General features: G+C 42.0%; 2 protein-coding genes across 5 annotated transcripts; both read left to right on the forward strand.

Annotated features, from left to right (window-relative positions):
* The first annotated feature begins 2241 nt into the window (after positions 1-2241).
* NONO (non-POU domain containing octamer binding) lies at positions 2242-15110 on the forward strand. 4 transcript variants are annotated; one of them, XM_054574294.1, is made up of 12 exons: positions 2242-2348; positions 3627-3709; positions 7465-7663; positions 8636-8829; positions 9979-10280; positions 10874-10969; positions 11162-11358; positions 11707-11791; positions 12204-12306; positions 12878-12917; positions 13149-13258; positions 13994-15110. In XM_054574294.1, the coding sequence occupies exons 3-12, from the start codon at positions 7474-7476 to the stop codon at positions 14126-14128; spliced, it is 1452 nt and encodes a 483-aa protein (XP_054430269.1). In that variant the 5' UTR covers positions 2242-2348; positions 3627-3709; positions 7465-7473; the 3' UTR covers positions 14129-15110. The 4 variants fall into 4 exon arrangements, with proteins under 4 accessions (XP_054430269.1, XP_054430267.1, XP_054430271.1 ...); XM_054574292.1 differs by lacking the exon at positions 3627-3709; XM_054574295.1 differs by lacking the exons at positions 2242-2348; positions 3627-3709 and adding an exon at positions 4044-4109.
* A 449-nt stretch (positions 15111-15559) lies between these two features.
* ITGB1BP2 (integrin subunit beta 1 binding protein 2) lies at positions 15560-19915 on the forward strand. Its single transcript, XM_054574218.1, has 11 exons — positions 15560-15779; positions 16023-16072; positions 16160-16216; positions 16295-16437; positions 17538-17632; positions 17736-17794; positions 17931-18001; positions 18120-18219; positions 18704-18817; positions 19066-19128; positions 19525-19915. Exons 1-11 carry the CDS (start codon positions 15716-15718, stop codon positions 19747-19749), a joined length of 1041 nt encoding a protein of 346 aa, XP_054430193.1. The 5' UTR covers positions 15560-15715; the 3' UTR covers positions 19750-19915.
* Positions 19916-21480: the final 1565 nt, after the last annotated feature.

The following is a 21480-nucleotide window of genomic DNA, read 5'->3' on the forward strand; positions in this document are numbered from 1 at the left end:
CCTGATCAGACTGATTCTATATTCTGTAGGACACCAATCAGGTAATCGCCTTCATTTTTCAGTAACGTCTAAATAGCCCTGTGGTTAATCAAGCTCAGCTGATAGGTCTTTGTAGTTAATTCCCACTAATTATGGGTCTGACTTCAACCTCTAGGTTAAGACCCAATTCAAAGATGCTCTTTCCTGTGAAGCCATTCTGATCCACTCAAGCAGAGCCTCATTCTTTTGAGTTACCACTTTACCTCTAATATGCTACTATTCTTTTATTTGCTGACAGTATTGGAATGATTTGTTTTCATTAACATTTCTCTGCTTATGTTGTGATTGTCTTGAGGAGGTGCACAAATAATGTACACTTTTGATCTAGAGGACCTTTTTAACAATTTTGTTCCCACAATAGATACTAAAAACCAACATGTAGTACTTAATATTAAAAAGTGTCTATAAATCTTATGTATTTGCCCTGGTTGGTGTGGCTCAGTGGATTGAGTACTGGCCTGTGAACCAAAGGGTTGCTGGTTTGATTCCCAGTCAGGGACATGCCTTGGTTGCAGGCCAGGTCCCCAGTTAGTGGTGGGCGAAAGGCAAATGATTGATGCATCTCTCGCACATTGATGTTTCTCCCCCTTTCCTTCTCTCTCCCTTCCCCTTTCTCAGTAAATATTTTAAACCTTTATGTATTTATATGGAAAGATAGCTACGGTATTTTTTCAGTGAGGCCATGACTCAGAAAAGTATGTCTAGCTTAATCCTACATATATAAAAAAGTATAAACATTGCTGTTTGACCAGGACAGTACAAACATAGATAATAGAAATGTAAGAAAGTAGTCATAATTGTAACCATTGGAATGAGTAGAGAAAGACTTTTCTCCTTACATTATTGAGTTTTGTTTGATTTTCTTTCCATGAGCAGGAAAAAAAAAATGTCTTTTTCGGTTAAGATAGAGATAAAATTTCTTTTTTTATAATAGAGGTTATTAATTATCAAGGAGTTTGGGCACCGCTGGTCTAGATAGTATGCCCAATTATGGTAGCCACCAGCTATATATGACTAAATTTTAGCTAATTAAAGTGAAATAGAATTAACAAGTCAGTTCCTCAGTCATGCTAGTCATATTTTAAGCCCTCAATGGTCATGTATTGACGGTAGCTACTTTATTGAACAGAGCAGACACAGAACACTTCTATCGTCACAGAAGGCTCTATTGGACAGTGCAGGTCTAGTTCACTATGTCTCCACAGAAGGTGGAGCCAGTTGGGACACCCTGAAACCCTGAGTGTGACTTAGTTAATCAGTGGGAATTAACTACAAAGACCTATCAGCTGAGCTTCGTAGCCCTTGATTAACCACAGGGCTATTTAGGCGTTACTGAAAAATGAAGGCGATTACCTGATTGGTGTCCTACAGAATATAGAATCAGTCTGATCAGAGCTACAGCGTACCCATGGCAATGATGACACCTGTTGAATCTCTGTAAATCTTAGGAACAATAGTGAGTGGTGTTCAGACTGCTGGTTTTCCTGGTTACCATGGAAATGAGTACCTGGCTACAAGTCTATGTAATCACAGAGGATGGGGCATCGATCCTTCCTCCCCTCCCCCACCCCCTTTTATAACCACAACCATAACCGTAGTTACGATTATTTCAGTTGGGCTTCATGAGCAAACCTGGCAGCAGACGAAGCACCTAGAAAGCTGATGAAGTGTGCAGTGTCAGAGTGCAAGCCCTAATGAGGAAGTGTGAAAAAGCAACATGGCGGGGCCTTTTTTTTTTCAGTAGGAAAAGGCCAGATCTACCAAACCGAATACAATGACATTGTTACTCTTGCTTCTTGCACAGGCGCAGTGCAGGAATCCTCACAGCACGCCTAACACGCACATTTTCTCCCTTTCTCTCGCTTTCCATTTTCCTCTCTCTCCCTTTTTCCCCCTCTCCTTTCCCCCTCCCACCACTTGGTCTTCCAGTCTTTCCGTTAGCCCGTTTACGTCTCTCCTTCCGAGCCTCCATCCCCCTCCCCCCTTCCTTTTCGGTCTCTAGCGGACGCCACTAGCGCGTGCGCATTAGATACAAAGCCTCGCTCTTTGTCCCCATCTGTCGTTCACAAGAACCTAAGTCTTTCGCATTCGGCAGCCAATAGGATCATACAAATGGCGGAAAACTGATTCCGCCTCTGAAGATGAACCTTGATTGGCAGTTTAGGTAACCAATCGAGAAGGCCACTTTGTACCCCTGGGGAGGCACCGAGCTCCGTCGTCTCGTTTCCGGCCATCGCGCGCTCTTTTCTTGGGACGGTAGAGGCCGTGTAGCGTCGCCGTTACTCTGAGGAAAGAACAGTCGGTAGAGGGTGAGTTTGGGGTCGACTTATTTCTCGTTTGAGAGAGGAGTAGGATTTCTCGCGACAATCGGTGAAGGAAGAGGCTAGGGCTAGGCTAGGTTTGGAAGGAGGCTGGCGGTTCGTTCCGAGGCCCCTTGAGGCCTTGTCCCCGTCGCCTCCCGGGCTTACCAGTCCACCCGCATGCGGCGGCTTATCGCGCTCAAAGCTGACTCGCGCCGCGTTTCTTTGTGCGACGTGGCCTCGAATCTTAGTCCTGTCAGTAAGTTCCTTGGGCCTGAGGGTGTGGGGTCTATCATTCCAGAGCCTTGGAGTGGCGGCAGGAGGAGGAGGCGCTTTGTCGGGCGCTCCTCCCCTCAGCCTCGCGAGGCCATGAATTCCGAATGAGCAACGGGGCCCCCCGAGCGGTGTTTCTTTGTCAAAACTCTTAGCAGGGAAGTTCATCTGCTCGTCCAGACCCCGCCGCTTTCCTCCTCAGGTTCCTCTACGCCCCACCTTTTTTTTTTTTTAAGTCTTGTTGCCTAGCGACTCGACCCATGCGGAGCATCACTTTTTAAAAAATGAAAAATTTATGGAATTTTTTTATCGAATATTTTCCACTTGGAGAACTGGTTGTCGTAAGGTGACACCTTTGTGTTCTTAACAGAGAAGTCAAGGTTAGAGAAGACTAGGAGGCACTTTGCTATCTTAAATCTAGGTTGAGGTAGGTGTAGGGTAGCCAGATAAAATATAGGACGCCCCGTTAAATAGAATTTAACATAGCGAATTGTTTTGTAGTATACGTTGCATGGGATTTACACACCAAAAGTTTGTTTTTCATCGTAAATTAAAATTTTACCATGTTGTGTATTTTTATTTGATAAATCTGCTAACTAATGGGAGGACACCAGCTAGATTTATACTGTCCTTGTCCAACTTCCTTGTTATTAAATGGAAGGTCCTAAGAAACTCTTAGAATTTTTTTTTTTTTTAGCAAAGGAATTTACCCTGTCAGTGTATTCTACAGCTTTCAGGCTGGTCCATAACCAGGAGGCCGTCTCACTCTGGTAGATTTTTACCGATTTTCCTTGCTGTTTCTACTTAAAAAGTTGACTCTTGTCCTGAAAATTAAGGGGACATTTATTTAGATTTCAGATATGTGTGATACAGTACTTGGTCCTGTATCTAAACGTCTGTGCCCAGTATCCCCAGTCTTTCTAAACCAACAATACCTATTTTGTCAAGTAAGTCCTTCATCAGGGTTAGCCTTTTGGACAGACATCCTTGCTGATCTTTGTTCTCTTCTCAAAGGTACCATGGTTAGGGGGCAGTGAATTTATTACTCAGAAATTTCTGCACATATTTCCAAGTTCCATTGGTGGTCGTCATCTGAAGTAGGTGGCTTTATACAACATTACTTAGTCTTCATTATTGAATGCTTTGTTGGGAAAGAACAAACTGAAGGAGAGATTATAAAGATTAATGTTATGGAGCATTTATTTAAAAACACGAAAGTGGGGTATTTGGTTATACAAGTGATTTTTGCTAGAACTCAGAAGAGTGGAGGAAGAATATAATGATGACATTTGTCTAACTTAAGCACCCACAATATGTAGAAATAAGGATAGTGGCAGCCAGCAGGAACAAGTGCCTGCTATGTACATGATCTCATTTAGTCCTTAAAATAACCAGCCCCGTGAATTAGATATTGTTACCCCCATCTTACAGGTGAGGAATCTGAGGCTCAGAAGTTAGGTGACATTACCAGTAAGTTTGTTGGACCCTGAAACTGAGGTGAGTTTGATTACAAAGCTTGTAGTATAGTGATGAGTAGGAGAGTCTCTATTCCATGCTCCATCATCCTGTGTGACCTTGGATGGGCATCATTTTTCTTATTCAGAAGTGTAATAGTTGTGAGTACTAAATGAGAATGCAGACTTAGCACACTGCCAGGCATATAATGGCTGATAAATATCTTCTATTATCACTTTCCTTAACTACCAGGCTACACTTTCTAAAATCAAAACTAACCTCCCTTGAAGTAATCTTAAATGGCTTAGAACATCCTAGCACTTTATTCTCAAAGAGGAAGGTCATTTCTACTAAGAAGTTATAAAATGGCCTTTCTTTCTTTTCTTCTGCTTTTTTTATTCTTTGTTCTATTAACTGTTCTCCCAATTTTTTTCCCTTTTGCCCCCTCTACCCAACCCACTCCTAAAATGGTCTTTTTGAAATGAAATGATATGGTGTGGGTAAGATGTAAATGTAGAGTATGAGGGTCCTTGGATTCTAGCCAGAGATAAGACCTAGTTGAAGAAATGGCTGTGAAGATAATTCAAGTTTCTGTTATAAGCCACTTTGGGGTTAGAGAAGGAAGAGGTGTTGAATAGCTGGGATTAGAATAGGAAAAGATCTGATTCTAATGCCCACCATACCCTGGCCCCAGCTGTTGCTGGGATAGACCTTAAATTTTGTATGTTTTTATTTCTTTTGTATATTTTATTTTTAAATCATTTTCATTTTTGAAAAAGGTATTCCATTTTCTGTGAAACTGTTAAACCTATTCATGGCATTTAAAGTTCTTACAACTTTTTGAGAAAACAGTGCTGCACTGTGGCAACAGATTCGTTTATTCTATTTTTATCCTAAGGAAATAATTAAGCAGAAAGCTACAAGCACAAAGATATTTACTGCAGCGTTATAATAAGAAAACATTGAAAACAACCTAAGTGTCCCATAGTAGAGAGTAAATAGTTCAGTAGTTTAATAAATCCATATGGGCTTTATATGGCTGCTAAAAATTATAAGTATGTTGACACTGTAGAAATGAGGAGAAGCTGGATATACAATGGTGCATTATGATTAGTCATTGAACTGATAATGTATTGGAAGCTAAAGAAGCAAAAATGGAAATTGTGAGCGGAACATTTGCTCAGGAGTGTGCCCCAAGATTTAGCTATGAGCATTGTTTATAATGGTGAAAAATTAGGAGCAACTCAGCTGTCCAACACAACAGTGGCTTAGTTGACAGCTGAATACCATGTCCGTTAACAATTAATGTAGAAGATTAGTGACATGAAAACTGTTGGTCATGTGTCATAAAGTAGAAAAGGTATTATAAAACTATTATAAGATAGTTTTTACAATATCCTATTTAGAGTACCTACAAATATATAAATCAGTGACCGGAGGGGTATATACCAGAATGTTAACAGTGACTTTTTTAGTACTGGGTCTTTGGATAACAAAGAAGTATTTCGTCATAAGTGCTTATTAATGAGAGACATAAAATTGACGAAGTGACATAAAAAATGAGAAAATTCAAGTCTGGGTTTAAATGTCAACTTTCCCGTGAGGCTTACCTCACAGTTTTATTTAAAATTGCTGTCTTTTTCTACCTTTCATTCCCTATCCACTTTGCCCTCCACCCTTTTTTCTTTAGTTTCCTGTCACACCTCTTCTTAAGTACTATGTAATTTAATTATTATGTATATTGTTTTGTCTCTTGCTGGAGGGTAAGATCCCAGAAGGTAAGAATCTTTGCTTTGTCCATCATGCACCCCAAGTACCTAAAATAGTGCCTAGCAAATAGGAGGTATTCAGTGATTATTTATTTGTTGAATGAATTAGTAACAAAGTTAGTGAAAAAAAAATTATCAATAACCTACAGGCAGGACAGTTACCGTTTTTGCCTACCTTTTGTTACTTGTCTACAGTCATGCATTTAAAAAAAAACAACCCTTTCCCTCTTCAGGCATAGGCATTTTTTCATGTTTGCATGGTCTTTATAATTTTTAATACTGTGTAACATTCCACTGTATAGATATACCATAATTTATTTAAAAACTCTGCCCCCAATATGGGGTGTGTCAGTCATTTTTATTGTTTTGTTACCATAAAGGCCATCACAGTGACTATTTCATGTATGTGATTTTTAAATTTTAAAGTTATATTCCTAGGGTGAATTTCTAGGAATAGAATTTCTGAGTTAAAGAATATGAACATCTTGATAGCTCTTGTTACCTGTTGTGTCATGAAACAACTTGTGGATAGAGTATTTCATAATTGTATCTATGAAATATAACCTGTACTATTTTAAAGGAATCATATAATGTTAACACAGTATTCACAAAAAAAGTCATTTTCTGTATCTTTCCTTTAGCTGAATTCTGACTACAGGGTCTTATGTTTAGGAGAAAGGATATAGAATTGACTTTGCCCTTTTATTTCATTTACTAAAGAACTATCTTTGGATGCCAAAGCCTGCCCTCAGTTTGTTAAATTGATCAGTTAGAAAATTTGCAGTTTAAAACCATCAACTTTTGAATTTAGTCTGAATTATACCAGGACTTTTCATTTTGTTTTTTATCTTATTTTGATTTTTAAATGACAGAATTTGATATTTTATATTTGCATATTCATCTTGTATATTTGTTGCTCATTGCTTTGGTAACCATTTACCTTTCCATTGTGATTAGCAACAATATTTAGTGAGTGCTTACTATATGCCAGTACTTGAACTATTGTTTTCACATATTTATTGATCAACATAGCCACCTCAAAAGGTAGGTATTTATTATACTTTTTATAATAGCTTAAGAAACTGATGCAGAAGTAATTTACTACTAAGTAGTGCATACCTAGTATTAGGACCGTGCTTGAAATCTAAGTATCTCTAACTCTACAGCCCATACTTTTCCTGCTGTTCACTCCATAGTATCTAGTGTAGGCTAGGACTGTGCAAGGTGCCAGAGGAGAACAAGACATTAATTCTTGTCCTTGTGGTAACTAGAATCTGTTTCAATTGTTATGTTTTTTTAATGTGCTTTAATATTATGATAGGGCCAATTTTTAGGGGATAGAATCTTTTGGGAAGGTAGTTTCCTATTATGTGTAAAATTATTGAACTAGCAGATTCCTCAAGTCATTCCTGGTACAAGCTGTTCTCGTCTGGTACTTGTCTAGTTTTTGTGTGTCACATAACTGCTAATACCTGATTGTTTTTTATATTATATTTTTTAATATGCTCCTTTGCCACACTTGTTCAAAATAACCAATTGTTTGGGTCTGTTAAAAGCTAGGGTAGCAAAGGTGACTAATTACATTCTTAGCACTGAATGTATTTGACAGTTCATATTTTATTTTTTAGGGTTCAAAAATGCAGAGCAATAAAACCTTTAACTTGGAGAAGCAAAACCATGCTCCAAGGAAGCATCATCAGCATCACCACCAGCAGCACCACCAGCAGCAGCAGCAGCAACAGCAGCAGCAACAGCAACAGCAGCAGCAGCAGCAGCAGCCACCGCCACCACCAATACCTGCAAACGGACAGCAAGCCAGCAGCCAAAGTGAGTGCATGCTAAGTGATGATATAGAGAATAGCGTTCCCTCTTGGGAGTGGGTCCTTGGATTTTAGATTAGTCTTTTGGGATTATAAAAAAATAGGTCTTTGTTCTTCTTTTCTCTACCTCTTTATACTTCTTAGGATAGAAAAGGGCTGATTCTCTGAAACCCAGGAGCAGACATGTTGTAGGATAGCAGTTGAGTATAGGTTGCTTTGCTGTGTTTACACATTTTATTGCTAAGCAGATCTCTGCATGTTTTACCTCAGAGCTTCATTTCTTAGAGGTAATCAGATGACTGGTAGTTAGGGAACATATAAAACAAGTCTTTAAGACTTAACAGAGAAGTAGTCTGGTACTGAGTATTATTACACTTTTAGCCTGGTGCCTGTGCCAGCCCATTTTTAATTGGTGAAAAGTCTTTAAAAGTTATGTTCCCAGTTCAGCAAACTTCGAACCCCTATTGTATGCCTTTGAGACTAGAACCAACTTTAACCCTCTTTATTTCCAGAGATTTCTACAAAGAATACTCTTTTCTAATTCATTTCTTTACATTCTGTTACCCCCAAACATGAAAGAATGGGAACTGTTAAGGTTATGAAGATTGGCGAGATAGGGAAATAGAGCAGTTATGTTACACATTTAAAAATTTGTCCCTTCTCACATAGAATTCCTTGACTTGCATGATTTTCTCTTTGGCCAATAGCCCCCCCGTATTGTCTTTCTGTCTATGACAGTCCAGGTTGGGTTCTGGCCCACAGTAGAGCTGTTGAGACATCCCCCCCAGATCTCTTTATACTGCTTTCACATTCTAAGGGTGCAATTTAAGGATAAGTGGTTAGCGGGTAGATTGCATTGGGAAATAGTGTTTTGCTTTTCTACAGCAATTAGGTTTCCTAATCTAGCAGTAGTTGTAGCTCTTTGAGAATGACTGTAAATCTCTTTCCTCAATCTTTGATTGACTGTCCCTTCTCGCAGATGAAGGCTTGACTATTGACCTGAAGAATTTTAGGAAACCAGGAGAGAAGACCTTCACCCAGCGTAGCCGGCTCTTTGTGGGAAATCTTCCTCCTGACATCACTGAGGAGGAAATGAGGAAACTATTTGAGAAATATGGGAAAGCAGGCGAAGTCTTCATTCATAAGGATAAGGGCTTTGGCTTTATCCGCTTGGTAAGCAACTGTGGGCTTATAGAGCAAAGCTGGGAAATGATGGGTATGGAAAATTAGGCAGTAAATAATTCTCAGATGGTCTCTTAAAACCTCAGGTTCTTGTTTTGTTTCAACAACAAAATAGGTTTATTTGCCTAAGATACTAGGGCTAAAGTAGGCCCTTTGGAACTTTTATAATGGGGAAATATTAAACATACAGGAACAGACAGACTACTTAGCATCAGGAATTAACAACTCATAGTTCATCTATACTCTTCTCCTATTTTCTACTCCTTATAAGTATGTTAGTATGTTGGGTTTTTTCCCCCAGGAAATATGGTAAAAGGTTTTTATTTTAGTAATGGTCAAAGTTTATATCATTTATTTCCAGAGCCCTTCTACACATATTGTCTCATGTAAGACTATTTAAAGCCATGAGGGGAGAGTTTTATTCGTATCTATTGTTTCATGTAATTTTGCTAAAATACACATAAAACTTATCATCTTAATTATTTTTAAGTGTAGATCTGTAGGTCCTTTTTTTAAACATCTAATTTGATTTAGGAAACATGTCAAGTGTATGGGGGGCACTGTTCTAGCGATTATTTGTCTCCATAAATGAGGAACGCGATGTGGTCAGAACTAGTATTCCTTCCAGATCTACTACTCACTCAAGACTGTATAGGGAAGTCATGTTTCTGGGGCTCGTATTCCTCTTTAGTGGTATAAAGAGGGGCCCCATCAAGGTCTGTGGTTCTAAAGAGGCCTCTTGGAGGACATAAGTGATTCTGGTAACTTGTATATATAGCTAGCTGAAATTTAAATATTCTAGCTACTGTATTGTAAGGGTAGGTTTTAGGCTGATCATTGTCCACATGCTCTGTTACCACTTGGAGAATAACCTGTGATACTGATGACCATGTAAGTGTTACTAACTTTTAGGATTTCCAGCTGGTTTATTGCCAGGCAATCAGAGCACTTATGCTAACCAGAGAGTTAACTGAAACACACAGTTCCGTTCTTCCAGTTCGATCCATGTTTCTTGGTACACTTTTAGCTAAACTCCTGTTCCTTTGAGACATTTGTATTGAGCTGTGCTACTTTAGATTCTTGATAACTGTGCAGTTGTTCTGTCAAACTGAATTATTCTAACTTCCCTCTCCTTCCTAGGAAACAAGAACCCTAGCGGAGATTGCAAAAGTAGAGCTGGACAACATGCCACTCCGTGGAAAGCAGCTGCGTGTGCGCTTTGCCTGCCATAGTGCATCCCTTACAGTTAGAAACCTTCCTCAGTATGTGTCCAACGAACTGCTGGAGGAAGCCTTTTCTGTGTTTGGCCAAGTGGAGAGGGCTGTTGTCATTGTGGATGATCGAGGAAGGCCCTCAGGAAAAGGCATTGTTGAATTCTCAGGGAAGCCGGCTGCTCGGAAAGCTCTGGACAGATGCAGTGAAGGCTCCTTCCTGCTAACTACGTGAGTGAGGGGTCGTTTTCAGAAATAGACCTTAGATAGCTACTTCCTTTTGTGGCCTGGGGAGGTAGCCTTTAGGAACCCTATTCCTTTGTTCATTTAAAGACTGTTGATACTAATTCAGCTTTCTAGTAAGATTTTTCAATGCAGTCTTAAATTAATGCAAGTAGTGGAAGGATTAAGAAATAAACTTTGTTAGTCCATCAGCGGGTCATCATTTAATCAATATTAAATCTCCCCTTTGAAGTTTTGTAAGTCTGAAAGTTGTTTTGTGCATGCGGTATCAGTATTTACTACAAGTTGTTGTCTAGAGTTCTGTAAATAACCAGATATTTAGGCTGCATTTAAGTACCATATCTACTTACTTTGAACATTTTTTTAAGGCTGCATTCGGGGATCTGAAGCTTGACTTGATCCTATCAACCTCAGATTGCACATAATACTATTAAAAGGAATTAGTTACTTGGGACTGGGTATAAAACCCCTTCAAAAGATTAATTGTCTAGGCCTGAACTCCAAAACTAGTTCATTGTGTCAGTGGCAGATGTAGAGAAGAAGCCTTGTATAGGGTATAATTCAATCTTTCTTTTTCCCAGATTTCCTCGCCCTGTGACTGTGGAGCCCATGGACCAGTTAGATGATGAAGAGGGACTTCCAGAGAAGCTGGTTATAAAGAACCAGCAATTTCACAAGTATGTGGTCCTGACAGATTCCCTGTTAGGTTATTTGTCTGTTCTTAAGGACGCTTGTAAAAAGATGTGTAAAAGAGGCAGGCCTTTGCTATATGTGTTCACTGGCAGCCATTATCTTGGTCCTCAGGAGGAAAGCCTTGCTTAGTTAGAATCTTGGACAGAGTTTTAGTAACCCATGAATCTTGTCTTTAGGGAGCGGGAGCAGCCACCTAGATTTGCACAGCCTGGCTCCTTTGAGTATGAATATGCCATGCGCTGGAAGGCACTTATTGAGATGGAGAAACAGCAGCAGGACCAAGTGGACCGCAACATCAAGGAAGCTCGCGAGAAACTGGAGATGGAGATGGAGGCTGCTCGCCATGAGCACCAGGTCATGCTAATGAGGCAGGGTGAGTATAGGCCTGTAAGTCTTTAAAACTAGAAGAAGAATCAAAATAAGTGTTTTTCCAGAGTTTCTTTGTATCAATCAGTAGAGAAAGGCCTAAACCTCTACTTTTATTCTCTGAAATATTTTGTTGATCTTGGTAGGCAAATGAGCTTGGAGATGTGGCAGAGAATACTGGATTCTGTGGAGAAGGAAATAATAGGTTTGGCTTTATTTTTGGAATCTGGATACCTCGGATGGCCACTCAGGGATTATATATCCCCTTTGCTTTCTAGATCTTTAATTATGGAAAATTATTGGGCCCATATGAGGAGAGTGAAGAGTACTTTCAATCAGTATGTTGTCTTTCTAGATCTGATGAGGCGTCAAGAAGAACTTCGGAGGATGGAAGAGCTGCACAACCAAGAAGTACAAAAACGAAAGCAACTGGAGCTTAGGTAACTCTTCTCAACCCCTTTTCTCTGACAACTCTAAAAGGTAACGTCTCACTCCTTCCTACCACCATGCTACCTCATGCATTTGTAAATATGCTGGCAAACATTTCTGGCTGTTTCTGAAGTTCTCCCTTTGGAGGAGAGATGTTTCAGCTGCCCATTGTTCTGGGAATTATTCAGGGCTACACTAAAGAGAAGGCAGCTGAATGCTGGTCTTGTGAGGCTCCTTTGAGAACTTTTCTTCTCCCCCAAGAGACATATCTGGGCTGCTTTAGGGCTGGGCACATTTAATGCTGAATTTCCTGGAGAACTATTGAGTTTTCATTAGAGTCTTGATCCCCTTGGCTGAGTCCCCTATTATCTGCTCATGTTCTGGAATGCCTCCGCTTAAATACGTTGGCAACTCTCTGTGTAGGCAGGAGGAGGAGCGCAGGCGCCGTGAGGAAGAGATGCGGCGACAGCAGGAAGAAATGATGCGGCGACAGCAGGAAGGATTCAAGGGAACCTTCCCTGATGCGGTATATCTCCTTTGTGCCTATGATGTACCAGGCCAGTCATGATATGACAGCCATCATGAATTGTCTGCCACTGGGACTATATAATACATCAGGTTATGATCAGTTTTTTCTGTCTGTGAAATTCCTTTTAGAAAGAATTCATAGGAAGGAAAGGTAAGGTTTGAAGGAGAGCTTTTTTTTTTTTGCCTCACAGGCAATTTAGGATGAAAAGCTGGGGCCTGTATATGCTATTTAGACTCAGTGACTGCAGGATGGGGTGGATCCAGTTCCGTAACAGCCTTGGTTAGTCCGCTGCTGTCCTCGCAGTTACACAGGTTGGAGCTGTAGAAGAAATCAACTATCCTCTTTCCTTTCAACTCTCTTATACCTAAGAGGAGACTCTTGACTTGTTTCCTATTAGCTGATCTTGAACTCACTGCATGACTTAGGAGGAGCTGTTGGTGTTCCTCAACTTGGTCTCAGTGCACTTGGGATGTGTTATCACTCTACTTCCCTTAGTGTGTGGTCCTCAAGAGATTGTGGTAGAGCACAGTGCTGTCTTAGACACAAAGCATGTTTCTTTGTCTTTCAGAGAGAGCAGGAGATACGAATGGGCCAGATGGCTATGGGAGGTAAGGAATCATGAGGCTAATGGCTCTGATTTCCTTTTTTGTCTCACCTCTGGTGAACTATGTATCTTATCTCATATAGGCCAGATTTAAGTGGTTCACATTTCTGGGAGCATCATTTTGGGGGGTGGGCTAACGTGTCTTAGCCCAAAGGTCTTGTTGAATTGTTTCCTTTAGAACAGAAAGACACCGACGATACCTGTCTGCTGTACTGATCACCCTACTCTGCTTTAGGTGCTATGGGCATAAATAACAGAGGCGCCATGCCCCCTGCTCCTGTGCCTGCCGGTACCCCAGCTCCTCCAGGACCTGCCACTATGATGCCAGATGGAACCTTGGGATTGGTAATAAACTGTAGGGCCTTACAGTAACTCTAAATGGTGATAGGAGAAGGAAGGACTTTGCCTCCGCAGTCCCTGGGCCTGCCCCGATTTTGCTACAGATAACAGTGTTTAGAACCACTGTTATCCATTAAATGTAACCTCTAGATCTTTATTTTTGAATCTTGAGCAAACCCAGTCTCAAACTATGCTTTATTAGGAGTAAGCAGATGCCTCTGATGGGCCCGTCTTACTGCTCCGTTGCTACCCTGGATACTTCTTTTTTGAAGAGAAGGCAGTGAGGGCTAGGCATGATCGCATAAAATCGGTGTGAATCCAAAAGGCTTTAGGGTTCATACAGTCCTGAGGTAGTTTTAGTTCTCATGTCGGAAACATTAAAACTGGGTGGGCTTCAGGTTGCTTGGAGAGTGATGTCCTGCCCTTGTCCATGTACCTAGTTCAGGAAAAAAAGATGTAGGTAGAACTTACCCATCTTAGGAATTTCGTGTGTAATATTGTTTATCCAATAAGAATAGGGATAAAAACGTAAAAGACGGGATGGGTGGGTGGGTCTAATCCACTCAACCTTCCCCTCAGGGACATCTATCCACTAGAATACTAAACAGGCTTAGGTACCCCCAGCATCAGGAGCTTTGAAAAATTGGGTGGAGATGGCTTGGCCTCCAAGGGAGGGACTGCAGATGGGTGGGAAGCTGAGGACATAGGTTATATTGTAATGTTACTCTTTTTCCCTTTAAGACCCCACCAACTACCGAACGCTTCGGCCAAGCTGCTACAATGGAAGGAATAGGGGCAATTGGTGGAACCCCTCCTGCATTCAACCGTGCAGCCCCTGGAGCTGAATTTGCTCCAAACAAACGTCGCCGATACTAATAAAATTGCATTGTCTAGTTTCCCAAAACCCGTAAGAGAAGGACCCTTTTTGGACTAGCCGGAATTCTACCCTGGAAAAGTGTTAGGGATTCCTCCCAATAGTTAGGTCTTCCCTGCCTGTACTACTCTCGGGAGTATACTGGAGGCAGAGGGCAAGGGAGGGGTGATATTTAACAAATGAATTCTGTGTGGTATATCATTTAATCATATCTTTGTGGTGCATTCCTGAAGTCTCATGTGATTATTGAGGGCCTGGGAGGGAGGGAACAATGGCAAAGTGGATCCAGTTAGAGCCCCCATTAATCTTGATCATTCCATTCTTTGTTTATCTTGTATTTGCTTTCTCATTCTTAAACTCCCCAACCCCACAGACACTGCCATATATATATATATATATATATATCTATAGATATATATCTATATCTATAGATATATATCCATATCCATATATGTGTGTTGCCATATATATATATATACACACACACACATACATATATACCACAAAACCCACAAACATCCCCCAATGACCTTAAGCCCATCCCTCCATTCACTCCCAGGTGGGAATTCAGGCAAATGTCCACAGAGGTCACAGATAACATGCATACGGTTCTGTTATATCCCATATAATCCCTTCATGTCCTAAGGAAGACATTTTCTCTTAGAGATTTTCATTTTAGTATATCTTTTAAAAAGAATATTGTGTTAACTTGCCTCCATCTTTTTCTTGGGTAAGGACAACCCAGGAATGGCTGTTTTGTGTCTGATGTCGCTGTTCACAGCTTTTCTTGATAGGCCTAGTACAATCTTGGGAACAGGGTTGCTGTATGCTGAATGTCGGACAGTAGCTCTTAGCCTTGCCTATCTTAGGTAGTTATGCTGTGCATTTTTTTAATTGGTGTACCATGTTTGATTTGTCCCTGATACCTCTGGAGTTTTTCTGGAAAATGGAGCAGTAATGCAGCATCAACTTATTAAAATACATTTTAAGCCTTTTAATTTCCTGTGCTATTTTTGAAAGGGAAGGGAGGGAGGGGAGTTCTGTCTCAGGAGATGAGCAGTAGGTTCTGTAGTATTTATCATCCATCTAGGCAAAGGTGGCAGAGGTTGGACGCATACAATGGCTGAAGCGGTTGATGAGATCAGTGCTATAGGTGGCACTGAGAAGAAGGATGGGAGGAGAGCTGCTTTGAAAGAAAATGGGCTGGGGGACTGGGGTACCCTCGTTGAGCTGGGAGGGGTCTCAATTGCTATTTGTTTCTGAGCAGCTGCTGGTATGTCAGAGGGTTGGAATTGGCATGGTAAATCTAAAACGGTCTCAGTGGTTAGCTGACCTCACCCAAGTTCCAAGCCCTACTCTGCCTGATCCTTTTCTTGAGCCTCAGAGCTGAAATGCTCCTGAGCTCTTTCCTATTGGCTGGGAAGACTAGTTGAAGTTCCCTTGCCCATGTTAGGAGGTGTACGCCTCCTGAACTAAAGATAGACACAGCTGGCTCTTCCAGGCAGCTAAAAGCTTCCAGACTAAGAGGTGTTCCCCACTCGGCAGCCAGACTCCTTGAAATACCCTTTCAGTAATTTATCAACGCCTCCATGTCCCTACTGTGCCATAACAAAGGCTGTGGGCAGCACTTTGACCCCAGTACCAACTTCCCTGGTGAGTAATCCTGGTCTTGCCAGGGGCTCTGTGGGTGCTGGGGAGTGGTCCTCTGCGGGCAGTCCGTTAAAGGAGTAGAAAAGTTCAATGTACCTGCCCTAGTTTGGTCTGCATGGTCTTTGATCTTTACTGTTTTGTTTTTTTACATAATATGGAAAAACCTTAGCATGTAAACCCAGGGAAGAGGTTAGAAGTGACATTTGGTATCGTTTCTTTTCTTGATCCTTCTACCGGTATCCACAGATTCCTGTTGCCATCACCCTGGAATCCCAATCTTCCATGATGCACTTAAGGTGAGGTATAGGTGAGGGGGGATAGCAAGAGCCATTCCCAAAGGAAATGCACCCAGGAATCTAAGCTGAGCTGGGTCTCGTTATCAGGGTTGGTCCTGCTGCCGGAAGCGAACCGTAGATTTCTCTGAGTTCTTAAACATCAAGGTAAATTCTTTACTTCCTCAGATTCTGCCCCTAATAGAAGGATTCTATCTCTAATCCTCTCCTTATCCTGTGTACTAGGGCTGTACTGTGGGACCACACTGTGCTGAGAAGCTCCCTGAAGCCCCTCAACCTGAGGGCCCTGGCACAAGCAGTTCACTTCAGGAGCAAAAACTGACTGCGATTCCAAAGTCAGCAGAGACTTTGCTCCGGGAGAGGCCCAAGTAAAGAGGAGGTCCCAGGGTTTTTGCTACATTCACAGAGCTTCCTAGGACTGACTAACGGGTCACTGGGGTTTGGGAGCTAGGGAGTAGAGATGTGAGGCCAGGTGTCAGGGCTTGGTGCGCATTTCGTGCCATAGGGGAAATCTGGAAACAATAGTGTCCTTTGCTGTAAGGTGATTTGGAGTGATGGGGTAGGCATTTTAACAGAGCAGATAGGCCCTCATGAACACACACTTAGTTATAATGCAAGGGAGGATTGTTGGGAAGGACTTGATTCTTTTCTTTTTGGAAAAGAGCTTTAACATAGTTTTTTATTTTATTTTATGTTATTTTTAGAGAGAGGGGAAGGGAGGGAGAAAGAGAGGAAGAGAAACATCAATGTGTGGTTGCCTCCTGCACACCCCCAACCGGGGACCTGGCCCACAATTTAGGCATATGCCCTGACTAGGAATCGAACCGGCGACCTTTTGGTTCACAGGCTAGCACTGAATCCACTGAGCCACACCAGCCAGGGCTAAAATGGTTTTTTTTTCAAAATTGATTAGAAAGACAGGATGGGGGTGGGTGGAGAGAAACATTGATTTGTTGTTCCACCCACTTAGGCATTCATTGGCTGATTCTTGTATGTGCCCTGACCAGGGATTGAACCCACAGCCTTGGCCTATTGGGTTGATGCTTCTAACCAACTGAGCTACCAGGCCAAGGCTAAAATAGTTTTACAAGAAAAGGATGCAGTAGTATTGGCAGCCAGGAGGCTGCAAAGAAGAGTAAGTTAATTTTGCAGAAATAGTGTGCACAACAGAAGAAAGTCATATTAGGTCCACAATTAATTAGAGGAAGAGGAAATGATGCGACTCTACAGAGAAATGTGAGATTAAGAGCAACTGAGTAGATGGGCAAGAGAAGTCCTGGGGATTTCCCCAAGGTCAAGGGTTTGGGATGCCACAGAAAGAAAAATTGGCAATGGGGCTGCTACCCCATTTCTCCAACCCTGACCCCACTTTCCCCACACTTCTTCAACTCCATTAGCACTGGGTAGTGTTGGAGCTGTCAGTCACGGTTAATGAGTCAGAACTAAATTACCACACCCTCATCCCTAGGTCAGAGTTGCCTCCAAAGCTGCTTCCACTAAACATATCCCAAGCCCTGGAAATGGCGTTGGAACAGAAGGAATTAGACCATGAATCTGGTGCAGGTAACTGGGGCCTTAGAATGACAGGCCTCACAGACTGGAATTTAGTGAAAGGCAATTGGGTGGAGGGAATGGACAGGTTCTTGACTCTGGTTCCCTTGCCTAGGACTTGATAGTAGTCTGATCCGGACTGGTTCCAGCTGCCAGAACCCAGGATGTGATGCTGTGAGTGAGAGTTTGTTGGGGCTCAAGCATGTGGCTGAGGGATACTGCACCCTAGGGATGACTGGGAATAGATAGGAGGTTGTGTGGGGTACACTTTAGAATGACCAGATTCTTTTTCTATTCTCTTTCACCTAAGGTTTACCAAGGCCCTGAGAGTGATGCTACTCCATGCACCTACCACCCAGGAGCACCTCGATTCCATGAGGGGTGAGGGAAGAGTACTGGGTGGGCTGCGAGAAAGGTTTCTCCCAGTGTTGATCATAAGATAGGAGTGGGGGCTTGTGGGATTGGAAAGGGATTCAGGTGAGTTATCTTCCCACCTCAGGATGAAGTCTTGGAGCTGTTGTGGCATCCAGACCCTGGATTTTGGGGCATTCCTGGCACAGCCAGGATGCAGAGTTGGCAGACATGACTGGGTAAAGCAGGTGAGCTCCAACTTTCCTGAACTCTTGATTAGAACCCACTTCCAGAAATGATTTTTGCTCCCTGTACCTCATAGCCAAGCTCTCTATCTTCTCCCTTTTGTACGGACCAAATAAGATACTGCTCCTTATCCCTCAACGGCCCAGAAGCTTTGCAATATAAGATGGTGCTAATCTTTCTGAGGCCCTGTCTCTCTTCTCCACACAAACCGTGAAAACTCCTGTTGGGGTAAGAGTTCAACCGTGGCTGGTATGATTCAGTGGATTGAGCGCCAGACTCAGAACCAAAGAGTCACCGGTTGGATTCCCAGTCAGGGCACATGCCTGGGTTGCAGGCCAGGTCCCCAGCGGGGGCGCATGAGAGGCAACCACACATGGATGTTTCTCTCCCTCTGTTTCTCCCTCCCTTCCCCTTTCTCTAAAAATAAATAAATAAAATCTTTATTTAAAAAGAGTTCATTTTTACCACCATTTCACATCTCTTTAGCTACCAGCATCTTGCCGTCACGACTGGCACCAGACAGATTCCCTGGTAGTGGTGACTGTGTATGGCCAGATTCCACTTCCTGCGTTCAACTGGGTGAAGGCCAGTCAAACTGAGGTGAGGAATGTCTGATGCTGGATACGAGGCTAGTGAATTGGGTGATATTACAATCCTACAGGCAGAGTTGCTGTGTGAAGTTAACATGTGGGCTCCTTAGTCCCCTGACAGGAAGATAGAGCTATTAGGTCGTGGTCATCTGACTGACCCGTGGATGTACGGATCACGCCTGTGTCCTGGTTCGGTGTCGTAACGACTCCTTTTGATCTTCTGGCATTGTTACCACTCCTGTAATTCTTTTCTCTCAGCTTCATGTCCACATTGTCTTTGATGGTAACCGTGTATTCCAAGCACAGATGAAGCTCTGGGGGGTAAGTGAAGATAAGGGGGCACAGGAGGGAGGGCAGGTGGGGTAAAAAGAAGGGCCAGACTGCAACGAAGAGAGGGTGTCTTGAGGAAAGGAGTTGCTGTGGGAAAAAGTGGAGGTTTTCTCTTCGTTTGCTTTGAAATTCTCTCTCTCTCTCTCTCTCTCTCTCTCTCTCTCTCTCTCTCTCTCCCCCTCTCCTCCCCCTTTTCCCTCTGCACTTTCTTTCTTTCTTCCTTCTCTCTCTTCCTTACTATGTTGTCTTATTCTTCCATCTTTTTCCCCACCTTACATTTGGATTTTTCTCCCTGTCATTTATCACCACCCCACCCTGACCCCGATCCCTTTGATTTCCTCATTTTCTCTTTTTTTCTCTGTTCCTCTGCTATTCCCTCTTCCTCAGGTCATAAACGTGGAGCAGAGCTCTGTCTCCTTGATGCCATCTCGGGTTGAAATCTCCCTGGTGAAGGCTGACCCAGGATCCTGGGCCCAGCTGGAGCACCCCGATGCACTAGCTGAGAAGGCTAAGGCAGGGGTTGGGTTAGAGATGGATGAGGAAGAATCTGAGGATTCAGATGATCTGAGCTGGACAGAGGAGGAGGACGAGGAGGAAGCAATGGGGGAATAGGAATGCCAGACAGTCAAGTATCTAGACAGGACCTCAATGACTCTCTTAGGATCTCAGAGACCAGGATATGGTTGGCCACGTGATACTGAGCAGCAGGAGGCTGAAGGAGGGGAGAACAAAAGTATCCAAACCTTGCTGTTTTTTCCCTTAAATAAATCTTGTATTCCACAGTTTCACATAGTGTCGTTCTCTCACCTCACCATCTAAAATTGTATTCATTCCCCCCAACTTCTGAGTGTGTTCGACACACATGTGTGAAAACAAACACATGAACATTCAGTCTGGTCTTCACAACCGCCAGGTATTTACTGAGTACTTACTATGTGCCCAGTTATGTATTAGGTGGTTTAGAGATATTTGAGAAACAGAAGACTTATTCATTCCTCTCAGGAAAATTATAGTCTGGCTGACAAGTCCTGGCTAATCTACATGAAATGATAATAAACATTATCAGGTAGTTCAACTGAGCACTAAATCGTGCGGTACAGTTTTTAAGGGCTGTAGGAACTGAGAGAATGGAGAAATTAATGTGGACTGTAAGTAGAAAAGGAAGTCTCCATGGAAAATGTACTTTTTTTTTACAGCTTTATTGAGATACAATTCATATATCCTACAACACCCGTTTAAAGTGTAAAATTCAATATTTTTTTTGGCATACTCAGAGTTGTGTGACCACAATCAATCTTAGAACATTTTCATCATTCCAGAAGAAACCCTGTACCCATTATCAGTCACTCCTAATTTCCCTTCAAACTCATAGCGCTGGGAAACCACCAATCTACCTTATGCCTCCATGGATTTACCTACTGTGGATATTTCATATGAATGGAATCATACATTATTTGTTCTTTTGTGCCTGGCTTCTTAGCATAATATTTTCAAAGTTCAACCATGTTAAACATGTATCAGGACTTCATTCCTTTTTGCGAACAGATAATATTCCACTGTGTGATACAGCACGTTTTGTTTATCCATTCATCAGTTGAGGGACATTTGGGCTTTTTCTACTTTTTGGCTATTATGAGTAATGCTGCTGTAAACATCCATGTACAATACAAGCTTTTTTAGTTTTCTTTTAAAGATTTTATTTATTTTTTAGAGAGGAGAAGAGAGGGAGAAAGAGAGGGAAAGAAACAGCAATCTGTCGTTGCATTTCGTGCACACCCCTGCTGGGGACCTGACCTGCAACCCAGTGACCTGAGTGGGAATCGAACCAGTGACCCTTTGGTTCACAGGCCAGCACTCAATCCACTGAGCCACCCACATCAGCTAGGGCGCAATACAAGTTTTTATGCAGACATATGTTTTCATTCCTCTTGGGTATATACTTAGGAGTGTAATTCCTGGGTCAAATGGTAACTTTAACCTTTTGAGCAACTGCCAAACTGTTTCCAAAGAGGCTGCACCATTTTATATTCCCACCAGCTGTGTAAGAGGGTTCCAGTTTCTCCACATTCTCAACAACACTTCTTTGTCTTATTTTATTATCACCATCCTAGTTGGTGTGCAGAGGAATCTCATTGTGGTTTTAATTTGCATTTCCCTGCTGGCTAATGATGTTGAGCATCTTTACATTTGCTTATTGGCAATTCGTGTCTCTTATTTGGAAAAATGTCCAGTCATACCCTTTGCCCATTTGCTAATTGGGTTACTTGTCTTTTTATTGAGTTGTAAGAGTTTTTAAAATATATTTCGGAGACAAGTCTCTTGTCAGATACATGATTTGTAAAT

The sequence above is a fragment of the Pteronotus mesoamericanus genome, unplaced genomic scaffold (genome assembly GCF_021234165.1).
Source record: "Pteronotus mesoamericanus isolate MK-2021 breed Mesoamerican mustached bat unplaced genomic scaffold, CSHL_Meso_final contig_256, whole genome shotgun sequence".
Lineage (NCBI taxonomy): Eukaryota > Metazoa > Chordata > Mammalia > Chiroptera > Mormoopidae > Pteronotus > Pteronotus mesoamericanus.

Bases quoted from the DNA above. Each gene is read 5' to 3' on its own strand.
- NONO (XM_054574294.1), top strand. From the start codon at position 7,474: ATGCAGAGCAATAAAACCTTTAACTTGGAGAAGCAAAACCATGCTCCA. The intron at 7,664-8,635 runs GTGAGTGCATGC...CCCTTCTCGCAG, and splicing joins ACAGCAAGCCAGCAGCCAAA to ATGAAGGCTTGACTATTGAC. The intron at 11,359-11,706 runs GTGAGTATAGGC...TTGTCTTTCTAG, and splicing joins GGTCATGCTAATGAGGCAGG to ATCTGATGAGGCGTCAAGAA.
- ITGB1BP2 (XM_054574218.1), top strand. From the start codon at position 15,716: ATGTCCCTACTGTGCCATAACAAAGGCTGTGGGCAGCACTTTGACCCC. The intron at 16,438-17,537 runs GTAAAGAGGAGG...CCTCATCCCTAG, and splicing joins TTGCTCCGGGAGAGGCCCAA to GTCAGAGTTGCCTCCAAAGC. The intron at 19,129-19,524 runs GTAAGTGAAGAT...CCTCTTCCTCAG, and splicing joins CACAGATGAAGCTCTGGGGG to GTCATAAACGTGGAGCAGAG.